General features: G+C 40.5%; 1 protein-coding gene across 2 annotated transcripts in view; it reads left to right on the forward strand.

Moving 5' to 3' along the window:
• LOC117137702 (cilia- and flagella-associated protein 91) overlaps positions 1–13,261 on the forward strand; it is a 34,809-nt gene that overhangs the window by 15,675 nt on the left and 5,873 nt on the right. For both annotated transcript variants that reach the window (XM_033299271.1, XM_033299274.1), the window contains exon 2: positions 9,361–9,558. In XM_033299271.1, the coding sequence (XP_033155162.1) occupies positions 9,361–9,558 (198 nt within the window). The remainder of the gene's footprint in view (positions 1–9,360; positions 9,559–13,261) is intronic.

Raw genomic sequence — 13,261 nt, forward strand, 5'->3', positions numbered from 1 at the left:
GGGGCCGTGGGGCCAAGGTCCTGCAAATACGAGAATTTACCACCTTCGCTACGATTTCTTCTCGCATTTATTTGCTTTACGGCATGTTTGTGCTCATAACTGTAAATCCGTTTTTATTATCCGCTTTTAAATTGCCAGATAGCTGCCGGGCAAAATGCTGCCGAGTCCCTTTTGCGCATACTTTTCGATGTTGTTACTTCCCTTGCCGTCTGCAAATTGTTGGCGGCTACAAATTTAAGGCTCACTATTTGCCTTTTCTGCATACTCGTATAAGCTGGAAAATTCAGCCAACCAGAGGAGATGGAAATCGCTCCATCAAGCCCACTCCACATCATAGCTATTCGGAGTATTCCTTTTGTTGTTCTACTTTGCCATGTTTGACTTTTGCAACACGAACTATTGGGGCGCAGCCAAAATAGCCAACATTCCTTGTAAATATGAAATATGCGCCGGTGGAGGAAAATCGTACTGAATAGCTAACTAGAAAACTTGATTCACTACTCATGCTTTCAATTGGATGAAATTTTAATAGGATTTTGTTATGTTATATGTTTATTTTTCGTACCTAACATTATACGTACCTATTATATTTCACAATTTCTAGGATAAAACAATTCTATACTCCGTTAAGTGATATTCCTAATGAGATGATATATGATATTGCGAGGCTCATTCTGTGATTCTAGGAACTCTTTAATTTCACGCTCTATAAAGCGGAATCCAATCGCTCATTAAAATTAATCCCTCAGCTCAATCATCGTAGCCTCCAGTCGGTTTTGAGCCCTTATTCGTGCAAATCGTCTACTTGTTTTAAGCTGTTCGCATTTACAATTAAACCACCGCCGAAGGCTGTGTATTCTCATTACAAACCAGAATCGCCTGTGGGACATCAAAAATAAAAATATTGTTGTTGGGTAAACAGTCGACGTTGCAAAGCTACCTACCTGGCAAAAACTGGCGGGGAATCTGGGAACGAAAACCAGAGAAATGCCTGGCTCAACTGCTCGGAGCTTTAATTGATTTTAATATTTAATTGCGACCACATTGAAATGCAAATATGCTAAGAGACTTTCGGCATAAAATCAATTTGGCAAACTGCATAATGGAGGGAAGGAGCGAACTGCACTCGGGTAAATATCAAATAAGCTGGTTGGTCTTTCGACATGAGAAAATTGACGTCTTTATGCATCGCTGGAGAATCTAACTATTTTTGAGCATTGCATAACAGCCTTAAAAAGGATAATTGATGCCATCGCAGCCATTAAAATGAATCTACTGACAGGACAGACGTGTTTTGCCCACTTGATTTTCCTCGAATTTCATTCTCTCGCCCTGCAAAACAACTCGACTGTCACTTTGCAAACATTTCTGAGTGACAAACAATTTGATAAGCTCCTTTTCCGCTGAGCTGCTTTGCCTCTGTTGACTTTTCCCCACAAGCGAATACATATAAATACGAATACCAGTTCCAGTTGCCTCGAAATTGCCACTCAAAAGCTGAAAAATTTAAGGCTTGCCATTTTAGGGCTCATATTTGCTGGACTCTTGAAAAATCGCATCCTTGTTTGCTAATCCACTACAGAAAGTCACTGGGACTGGGACTTTGTTGAAATCAGCTGTCTGTTGTTTGTAACAAGCTTTGTGTAAAATTAGTTCCACCAGATTATAACATTTACAGGCATTACACTGGGGGAATTTCTAATGATCATGTTTCTGGGATATCTTTGGAAATTCATTTGAAGTTTCGGGAATCAGGAAATGTTAATATCAAAACCCTACTTTTACATAATATTCTAAGAGAAAGTCAGGACTTTTCTCTCTGTGTTGTCTTGTTGCCTGGTTATAGCTTTCTCTAGATCATCGTTATGGCTTGCCACTTTATGCCCGCCCAGCGAGTTGTTTCTTGGCGTTGTCTATTGATGAACTTGTTGTTCTTTCATTTCCTCGACTCCAACTGGCTCAGAAACACCACAAATTGGCACTCGAGACCAGGCGTCTCCGTTTCATTTTCACTCAGTGTTTACATTTGCATGTTTGCATTGGACTTCCCACCCAGCGACTACACTACACTTACATATATCGGGGGTTTATATACACACATCCAAGGGATTGGGAGACCTTCACTTTTATTATGACTCTTTTGGGGCAGCCACCAGTTAATTTGATTCTTCAGTCCACCCGCCTGTCTAATTGAGTGGTAGAGCATTCTTTAGGTTTGGCGGGGTAAATGGACAAGATGTGTTTGGGCCACTTGGATAACGCCTCCTTGGGGTCTGGTTCTCAAAAAGAGAGACACACATGACAAGCTACTTAATTTGGCTCAGCTTGTTTTATGTCATTTATTTTGCGACACTGACAGTGGAATTAGCTCAATTTAGATGGGAAGGCAGCTGGATGGCATTGAGAATTATGAGTATATCCGTGTTCATGTAGAAAAAACAGTTTTGGCCCTCGACATGACCCAATAAATTCAATGGGCTCAATTTTGTTAATTAAAATTGTGCACGGGTACGGAATCTATAGAGTTCTATATTGACCCTAATGCATTTATTTGTGCAGATAATTATGAAATAGTTTACTTTATGGAATTTTTATGCAGAACACTATTCTAATAGTTCAGTTCACCATGACACAAACTTTTTCCGACAGTTTTCAGCACACAGATGAAAACGAATATTTGACTTCAGTGCTTAACGTTTCGCAATTTATTTTGCTCATTTACTGACAGTTCTGTTAATTTTAACTGACATTTAAATGCGCACATATACAAAATAAACTTTTGAATAAGCATAACAATAACCATTTCGCTTGAGAACAAACAATAGGTGACAGGCATAAACAAACGGGCAAAAGTTTAAGTATAAATTACCACAATAAATGTAACAAAAACCAAAAAAACAACAGCAATAATGTGGACCACTTTGCACAACAACAACAGCAATAAAAAACAAACAATGGTAGTCAATACTTCACGCGTTTGAGCCAAACAAAAAAGAGGAAACGAAAAGAAAAGCGAGGAAAAGCCATCAGCGAAATAATAATGAAAATGAAAACGTGACCAAGGCAGGCAGGAAAAGTAAAAGATTTCTACGTAAGCATGACATTTGTTAAGTTTTTAATGGCCGCCTTTACGGCGCACAATATATAAGGTGAAAATTAATTTTTCGCATGTCAGCTGGTAATTAAGTTCCCACTTTCTGAAAAACAGGAAACATCGCTTGCAACTCAGGAAAATCGAAGCTAAACTAAAAATCAATTGTTTGCAAGCCTTATAACCGCTAGTCATGAAATAATATCAATAATTCTAAACGGAATAGTATAGTACAGTAAAGGCTGTTAATCCGATATTGTTCAACGGAATTTAACTGGCTTAGTTTAGATTTTCCATTTCAAACTACAACAAATATTTCGTTTCTTTTGAATTTTCTATGCTTAAGAATCTCCTAGCTGAAAAAACCCATTTGCACAGTATATGTATGGAGAAGAAATTAAAATTGTATCTAATCGGGATAAGATTACATTTGAAATCCTGTCCGTATCCGCTTTGAACAAATGCCCAAGCACTCTTAAATCCTACTTCCATACTCTGTTCGGTCAATTCATGATTAAAACTCAACTCAGTGACCCCGCTTCAAAGGCCTCGAAATGATTGGACCTCTGACCAGGAGAACCGGGCAGCAAATTGCCATTTGGCATGCTAGCCAAGGCAGTTACCGTTAGCTCAACATGAACTTTGGCCTTAAAAGTAGCCAAAGGACCACAGGACGATCCCTGTGCAGTTGCACTTGGGTAGCACTGTGTGGCAGCCAGGAGCTTGTTGCTCCTCTTCACTGCCGTTCGCGTCATCGACGTAATAAGTTTCAATTTCAATTGTGCTGCACAAAAGGAGGGCTATTCGAGGACCGGATGACTGGAGATAGAAAGGGGATCCATTCGTTTGGCCCATGCAAGTGGATTCTTTATTAATAAATGTAACTTTTGAAGGTCCCTGGAGTTCTGCCGTTGGCCACATAGTTTTGCCCAAAAACTCTTTCTGTATCTGAAACGGTGGGGTTTAAAAAAAAAGGGGCAAATGGAACTGGTGGCGGAACGGAATTTTTTTTTTTGCCATAGTTTTCCGGCAACTTTTTGTGCTGCGTTGGCGCGCTTCGGCTGTTTTAATTTTGTTGGCAAAAGTTGCTGGCGAATTTTGAGTAGCATTTTAATAATAAATATTGCACACGATGGCAACTTTTCGCAGAGTCAAGTAAAGAGGGAAGCACGCGTGGAGTATTCAGAGTGTTTTCGCAAATACACCGGAAATATGGTAATGGAGGGTTGAGCGAAAAAGTAACATAAAATGTAAACACAGCTCAACACATCCGGCAAACTTGCAGACCAGAACTTCAGACTTAGTCCGCCTTCTAGGAAATAGTTACTTCTTAAATGAAAAGCTGTTATTTTAAATTGTTGCCCAATTAAGTGTACAATATTTCCACCACTTCGTTCAGATCAAACTCATCAAGTGCTGACAAACTTAAAGGAAAAGTTTAGACATTCGTAAATTGAATTTGAAACTTTTCTTCAACCATGGCAGCTAATTGTATTTCCAATTGGTGGTTTTCCACAGCGATGCAGATTTTCCGACTGTGAAAATATTTTATCAAACTTAACAGTACGTCCAGCGAGTAGCAAAATAAAATATATTCAGGCACGAAAGCAAATTGTCTTGAAAGTAGAACGTGACTGGATTAAGCCATATTGTCGAATGCCCAATTGGGAGTTAAGCTCAATGGTGTCATCAGCTGCTTCGCCTTCATAATTTTCTGGACGTTGCGTTCCTGCATATCAAACAGCCTCTTTCCGGGCCTACTGAGCGTATACGTAACTTTAACGAATTTCAATTTTAAACTGGTGATGATGGCCAACTGAAACTATACAAATTAATTGCATGGAAATTCATTTATATATTCATGCAAATATATTTATATAAATCTATTAAAGGCAGTCAATCATAATTGAATTTGATAGATGAAAGTTTAATTTCAAATATGAAGTTATAAATTATAATAGGAGTAAATGGTTAGACTTTTCATTTAAATTGGTTTTTATCGCTTCGCATGCACATGAATGATTTCCCAGTCCTACGCTTTGCAGTCCCTTTTCATACATGTGAATTGTAGGAATTGTGGTTTGCCTGAGTTTAATTATGCAAAGCCTGTTTATTATGGGCAATCTGATTGTGAGTGCGAGCAGCCAGTGTTGGTAAGTCACATTTAACTCAGATAAGAGCCAGTAATTTATGGCACATTTTGACCGTCGTGTTCTGTACATAATTTCCTAGAGCCAAGCCCAGCAATTAGGTGGGCCCAGTTAAGCAAATTGCGCAACATAAACTCCCCTTGCTTGTGGTTTCCACAGAGAGTTCAACTGGGAAAAGTTATATGATTTGGAAAGGAAGACTACAAAGTATCAATCGATAAACCACAACTGTTTCGGATTGACATAGTGTGGGTTCTCTCCCACAGCGCTGTATTACAATTTATCAGAAATGTTGCCATTCCCTATTTGTGGTTGCCAGCACGTGCGGCAAACATTTCCATTTCGTGAGCCCCGCAGCAGGAACAAATTCTTCTGATAAAAGTTGGCGTTTTACAAAAACCGTAATCAGGCAAGGTCACGGATTGTAAAGAGTCGGGCGATATTTGCCACGCACACTGGAAATACTATTAAAATGGTAGAAATTAGAGCGCAAACAAACGAACATGGCAACCATTCACAAACAGTCACGGAAATAAATAATACAAATCAACAACATTATTTATGACGGCACAAAACGTTGTCTGCTGGATATCAGTTGAATTACAGCAGGCAAAACCAGATGCCATAAATAAATAATTTTACTTGTGCGCTATTAATTTGCCACCAAAATCTGACATATATGCATTAAACCAGCCACAAATAGATCATATCAGGCCATCCATTCAGGCTAGGAAGTGTGTTGGAGTGGTAAGTTGGTAAGTGGAGCGATGGACCTAAGTGACTAGATAAGTGAATGTCAGTGGCAAAAAGTTTGCCAAGCTGTATATGAACATTTAATGGAGATTGTCAAGCTTAAATAGCTGTCAAGGGTGGCAGGTTAACGAGTCATGTGGGGTCAAGGAAACCCCAAAAAACAAAATCTGAAAATTGCTCACATAGAAGTTTAGCTTGGGTTAAGAGACCCATGTTAATATGTATAATATACTGATAAGTTTCCGTAAAGTTCTGAAGTTTTCTTTTATCAAATCCCTGATTTAAGCAGCTATTATGAGAAATCTAAAACTATCACATTTACTGATAAGATTTTTGTTGCGCTTTTAACGAAAACAAATCCATCCTATTCTCAGAAACTTAGTCTAGAGTATCTAAGGGTAAGTACAAGTAAAAACAATCTTCACTAAATCCAGATTCTCTCGAGAGCGGCTCACATTTCGTTTCATTGTCCACTCAAATTACAGTTTACTTTGTCAGTCCAGTAAGCAAACCGGAAATCCTTATAAATTAAATTGTCTTTCCTAAATGGAGAGAAATCTAAGAAGCAGATCGCAGTTCGCTGTTATGGCTTCGCTGTTTGCTGTCTTTCTTATTTATTTAAGTTCTGGCTCGACTGAGCCCGCTGTTTATGTTGCTAAGGCCAAGAAGCAGCTGGGCCAAGTTTTTCCTGCTGCTCTTCTGCCTCTGGTCTCGTGCATAACTCATTCGTTTTAATATTCCCCAGGCATTGTTCACCCTCCGGTTAGAATTTTATTATTTTCGCTTTTTTTTGCGAAAGAAACTGGGCCACCTGAGTGTACGTTTTAATGCCAAGCGAAATTCAAATAAAATTGCAGCAACCGCCTGACAACCAACAATTTAATTAAAATAATAAATTGTACGTAATTTGCTGCAGGCTATGCCATGCAGAAAGTATTTCATGGAAAATTTCAAGTAAATTATAGAACGTGCACCACGGTGATTTGGATTAAACAAAGCTGGCTTAAAACTATTTAAGTAATTGCTTTCGATATGAAAACAACTCCATTCCACGAAGCTGAATGCTGGAATTGCATTAATTAGGAAGGAAAACATTTTTCAAATTCCCAGCAGCACAAACGACAATTGTCAGAAAGGAAAAGCAGAAGAAAGGAAAATAAGCAGGAATAAGAGCCAGGAGCTAATGAATTTTAATTGCGTAAATAACTCACTTGGTCATTGTGGCACAGTCGGAACTGCTGATTCCTGCGAAGGAGCTCAGAATGGAGCAGAAAAGGAAAAACCGTCGAGCTTGACAAATTTAATCATATTTTTCCTGCCGGAAGCGGAAATGATTCCGGGTTATGACCTGGCAAATGGCGAATTATGAATGAATTAAGTGGGAAGATGGCCTTACACGTGCGGCACAACGTCCTCTGTTCCTGGCACCATATTGGGATTAAGTTGTGGGTAATTGGGTGCGTGTTGAGTTTAGTGTCAGGCACTTTATACACACATACATACCTGGAAGGTACAGGTGTGAATGCTCCGTGTGGTTATTCAATTTTTGTTGCCACTGGGACCTTTCTGGCATATTTCGCCTGGCTTTAATTTTTTTGTATCTGCGGCTGTCAGGTTTAATGAGCCACATGCAAAATTTATTTAATAACCTCGCCTGGCATAATTCACTGCATTTTATAGTCTCACTAAAGCTGAGGCCATTAGGCACCGGCATCAGATGAGCTGCATAAATTTCCATTTTCTCGCTGTTAGTTTCTAATTATAATTTATTGATGCTTTGTGCTCATTTTAAGCTTCGGTAAAACTAACCTTTAAAAATAAAACACACAAATTCCAATTAAATATGAAATGAAAACTTCTGCAAAATGCGACCAAAAACAAAGCCATGTTTGACTCCTGCATTTTTAATTTATTGAGCACATATTTCTTTGTGCACTTAAATATTTCAAACACAACTTGTGGGCCTTTAAATTGTTTATGTTACGTAGTGTCCACTGGAAAGTTTATAGCCCCTGGAACTGTACGCAAATGGAGCAGATGGCAGTTTAATAAATCCAATTCAGCGTGAAAGTAGCATAGTCAAGCGTGGAAAACAAATAAAATATTTTACGGTTTGTTGGGAATTTATTAAAAAAACGTTCGTTCAATAATATATACAATACATTTACGAGCAAAAAGGCCCCAGGAAGCGAAAAAATATGTTTTCATTTAATGCAAATTCGATAAAATGGAAAGCATGGCAAAGCGGAATAATCCTTAAAGCGCAACTAGAACTCAATGCCATTTTGGGCCGCATCTTGATGCGGGATATTCGATGATTTAATAGTAGGGCCAGCAGAGTGGGCAGCTATTAAAAGCACAGCACTCGCCACTTGACAGCTCAACCTTGCCACACCCTACCGTTAGCACTTATCGTCCTCCTACCACCTACCACCACCTAGCACCACCCACTCGCCACCGGAGGAGCAGCCTTGTGCCAAGCACAAACAATTACTTTTTAGAAAGCGTTCCTCCTACGGCATTGCTTTGCCTTATTGATAGTGTTTGCCCGAAATACCGAACCGAAAGCCTTACGTGTCAATTTATTATAACTTATTCAAGGCCGACAGAGTTTGCTTTTTCTCTTCTTCGGTATCTGCGTGAAAAATGCCATAAAAAATGAATGCTGACCCAGGCAACCAACACGAGCTGAGCAGCATGAGTGGGCCACAAAATGGGGAAAACAGAAACATGCCCACTATAGTTCTGTTTATTGCACATGGCCCTCTTCCTTACCATTTTCCAGCAAAACTTGCGCTTCTAGTTTATTAGCACAGCGGAATTTGCCCTTTGGCATCGTCCTTTTCCCACCCTCCTCCCTTTTGAGGCAAACTCCTCTGGCAGGGGGCCAAAAACGAAAAATTGCAGGAACTCGCTCAGCTCGATTCAAAATCGATTGAGTGGCTCAGGGGGCGGCTATTTTGCCAGGGGGAACGACCAGGAGGCGGCCCCCTTTTGAAGTTAATTGTTTGAAAGCTGCAACCGAAGTTTAAGAACTGTCGATGATGTGCCAAAGCAAAAGTTTGTCCGTCATTGAAGCTCGCAACACATGATAGCCAGGTCATAAGACTCATTTCCTTCGAAGTCGAGAGACATGAGTTGGGCGTAAAGTATTTCAAACGGAATCTATCAACAAAGAAGTCACACAAATGGGCAATGGCTTAAAAGTTGATCATTAACACTTCCCTTCAGAAACAGATACCTTTTTATTTCAGTTATGGTTAACTAAATTTTAAGTAATGAGTGATTTATTGTAACAATTTAAATTGGTTTGACCATTGACCTCCTATTAATTTCTCTTGTTCGTGTCTCCACTTTTAATTGCAGCAAAAGCCGCAACAAAAATCCAAGCCGTCTTTCGAGGCCACAAAGTGAGAGAAACCATGAAAAAATCGGAAACCAAAACTGCGACCAACAACGGCAGTGCCGCCGGAGCAGCTCCATCGGCAGCAGCCGCCGAGGCAGCCGCATCCGCAGAGCCAACCAAAGCCGAGCTAGAGGCTGAATTCGATCCCAACGACAAGGGTAAGTGGGTGTTCCACGTTCCAGGTTACAGGACAAAAATCCGCTCAAAAGGAGCACAAGGGCGGCAGCTTGGGCCGCAGATTTAATCAAAGGCCTGAAACTGTAACCGAAGTACACGCACTGGCATAAAAAAGGTGTACCTAGAAGGAAAACCCATTAAAAACAGTTATTTATATATAATTAATATATAAATACTTAAATAACTTTTGAGAAGATTAGAGATTAGATGCATATGAAAAATAATATAATTCCATAATCTTAGAGTGCAATATTCCTCTGAGTGTCGCAAAGGTGTTGCACTTGCAAGATGAGAAGGGGTAACTTTCTTGAGAATCGCTTTTGGAGCTACCGAGCCGCTCCAGCAGTTGATCCCTTCGAGCATTGTAGAGTCCCTTGCACACATTGTCGTCGAATCAGCGGGCTTACACAACTTCGACTTTAAGTTGGGTATACAAGCTGAAATTACAGTTGGTCCCCCGCCTGCCAAGCGGAATACCAACAAACTTTCCGTGTTACGCAATATACGAGTATTTTCGGCAAAAATATTTGTCACTTGGTAGCGCGACAAAAGGGAAAGTTTGCGCCTCCCCTGCCAGTGAATGTTTTCCGAAAGTTTACGCATGGGATTGGATCTGGCGAAGTCAGCCATTGGTTATTTAATCGCTGCGCACCCGCTGATCCGCCAGCCACATAAATAATGAAAATCTTGAAGACGGCTTAACCCTATTAGGTCGTTCCAGGCGTTGACAGTTTTCAGCTATAATTTGCCCAGGGCACAATGAGTCGAGGGCACACAGCCAGTCGAGAAGGAAGCCGGCCCGGCTCATTAAAAAGTCAGACGCTGTCATCGGGGCGTATACGCAACCGCATTAGGAACTCTCGGCTCCTCAGCCAGACAACAATTCAGTTTCCATTGCAAGAGCTCACGTGTGGGCTTAATTATAGTGCCTGGTGGGTCTCGAAAGGCGTATCCTTCTTATGCGACATACATACCATTCATACGTACATTTGTGCGACGGCTAATTAGACTCGCCTGAGAACTCAAAGGATGCGATGAGGACATGGAGAGCCTGCTCCTTTGTGACCGAGCACATACTCAATTAGAGGCGCTGAATAGAACGGGCATGTATGGCTGGCGGGTGCATAGTTAATTTAAAAACTTTGACCGAATAAGTCATAATCAGCACCGTCTCATAAATCATAGTTGTAGTCCAAAGATGCACAAAGATGTCTAGACTTTCAGAATTACTTGACTCCATTAACTGTGTCTGTAGATAAATATATTAAATAGCGAAAGTCGTATTATTAGTTTTAATAAGTTCAATATGGTTGAAGCCAAAGGTTTTAGGCAAATATGCATTAAATTTCCAAAAGAGCCAATAGGTTTTCTGATCGCATTTGTTCTGCTTAACTAGATCCACTTCATGGCCTTCTCCCATATTTAGCCAGCATAGCAGACACGCCTCGCTTATCCGATGTGAGCCAGTTAGAAGTTCCAATTAATCATTATTCACAGTTATCGCTAGCAGGCGGCCAACAACGACAAGCTAATGGTGTTGGCCTAGTTGTAAACTCGCCGTTGGCATACTGCGAAATTGTTAAACAATAAAAACAACGACCACAAAGAACTTTTGTTCAGTGAGGGTCTGAAAGAAAATTGCGGCACACACATATGCATGACCAGGCGAATGCAATTTCTGAGCCCAAAACTGCGATTTAGCCCATTTGGTATGCAAATGCGATGGCTAACACACACATACACATACGCACACAAAAGGACACTCTGCATGTGCACGAAAATCGAAAGCCATTTAAGCATATTTTCTTGTACGTGTGTGCATTTCGCATTTGCGGCTTCGCCTCGGTTTTTGACTTACAACCCATGCCATTGTGCAGAAAGTGCATAGACAACCAGGAGCCATTTGTGGATATAGCTGGCTACATACAACTCACCTACCTATTTGGCCCAAAGCCTGGCTGACCAATTTGTTTGTGTCTGCGTCCTGGTTTGGCCCCAATTCTGTGTTTGCATAAACGCGCTCCCCTAATTACTGCTCATGGCCACACGCCCACAGCATTCTGGCCCCCAAAAACACTGGGCTAAAATGCGAGCGAAAAGACTATGGTAATTGAACTGCATCCGGATGCTTGTCTGCGTTAATTGCTGGCGGATTCCATTCGATTATGATGAATTGTGGACGAACATTAGGCTCGGTTTGCCCAATTTGTGGGATATTCGATACATGTATCCTGTTGTTTGACGAAACTTAATTGGAAGGGAAAAGGCCAATTGCGGTTTACAGAAAATCAAACACATTATGGTGTGCTTTACTGACTTTTTAATTGAATGCCTTACATATTTATCCTTGCGGAGTGTAACTCCGTCATAATCTTGTGAGGAATCTCGCGTAATGTGTCATCTTTAAGGACCTGTTCGTGATGTTGCTGCTAGTTGTCCCTCCCAGCAGCAACATCAACTACATCAGCAACTGCGATAAAACAGCGGCGCAGCGCGTTCTCCTAATTGGATTTTCGGTTTTAAGCAAGCTTGTAATTCCATTTACACCGCCGGGAGACCCACAAAAAACCAACAATGTCAGGCCAAGCCATTTAAGTATAATGTTAAGTGCTCCGCCTGTTGTCGGGCTAACAAAAAGGCGGATCCGAAAAAACATGCAACAAATTACAAAAAAAAAAGAACCAGAAAGAAAAAACAAGAGGAGAAACGACAACATTGACATGAAACACGCAATAAGCAGCAGGCCAGCTGAAAACAATGTTTCAGCCGCTGAATTGGCGATTTTTTGCTTGCCCCAAACACATAATATATATCTAAATATATGTGTATACAGATATACATACAGGTGGCCCGCAAAACAGGCCAAAATAGACAAGAAAATGTAGGAAGTCGCTTGGTGGCCGCCTGCATGTATGGAATTTACTGGGTGACAGGTGGAGGTCAGGTATTTATTTAGCCGCTGCTAAACGCTTAGCTTGTAGCTACGTTGCTTGAGCCTCTTAAATATTTCAACAATTCTAGCACCTATTTGGGCAACCTTCTTTTTGGCCACGACCTTTATCCAACATGTTTATAGAGTCTCCCGTAAAATTCACTTGCTTAATATTTAATTGCTTGCTCAAATGCGATTTGCTTTGCTGGTTTCGCACTGGTCTTTATGTTGAACAATTAATGAGGCAGGAATTTAAGTGTAGACAAATTAATAAATGAATATTTCACGAGCTCTAACTTGTGCCACGCAAATTTCAATCCCTTAAATAGATCCTTAATCCAGTTAATTATGGGCAGGATTGACTTAAATTCTGGCAAAGTTTTAATGAGTTTAACAGCAAGGTATCTCCATACTGTTTAATAATCCGTAATCGGCTTATGTGCGCAGGATTAATATTAATTAAAGTTTTGTTTGAATTTCCTGGCAGAGACCCCATCTGCGAATATCGCTCTAGATGTTTTTGCACAATTTGCACGAAACGTGGTAATGTAAGCAGATGGGGCGAAACCAATAAGTATTCCTCAACGGTTGACTGTTTGTCCTTCCACAAGATTTATTTGCTCCAATAACAGCCCCATGGAAATGAGCAAGGACCCAAAAGAGAGATGTCGAGCAGTGCGGTGGACAAACCACAAGACTTTGTTTTGTCGGAAATTGAAAAATGGGCTTAGTCCTTAAGGCTGTGTGCTGGG

The sequence above is a fragment of the Drosophila mauritiana genome, chromosome 2R (assembly GCF_004382145.1).
Source record: "Drosophila mauritiana strain mau12 chromosome 2R, ASM438214v1, whole genome shotgun sequence".
NCBI lineage: Eukaryota > Metazoa > Arthropoda > Insecta > Diptera > Drosophilidae > Drosophila > Drosophila mauritiana.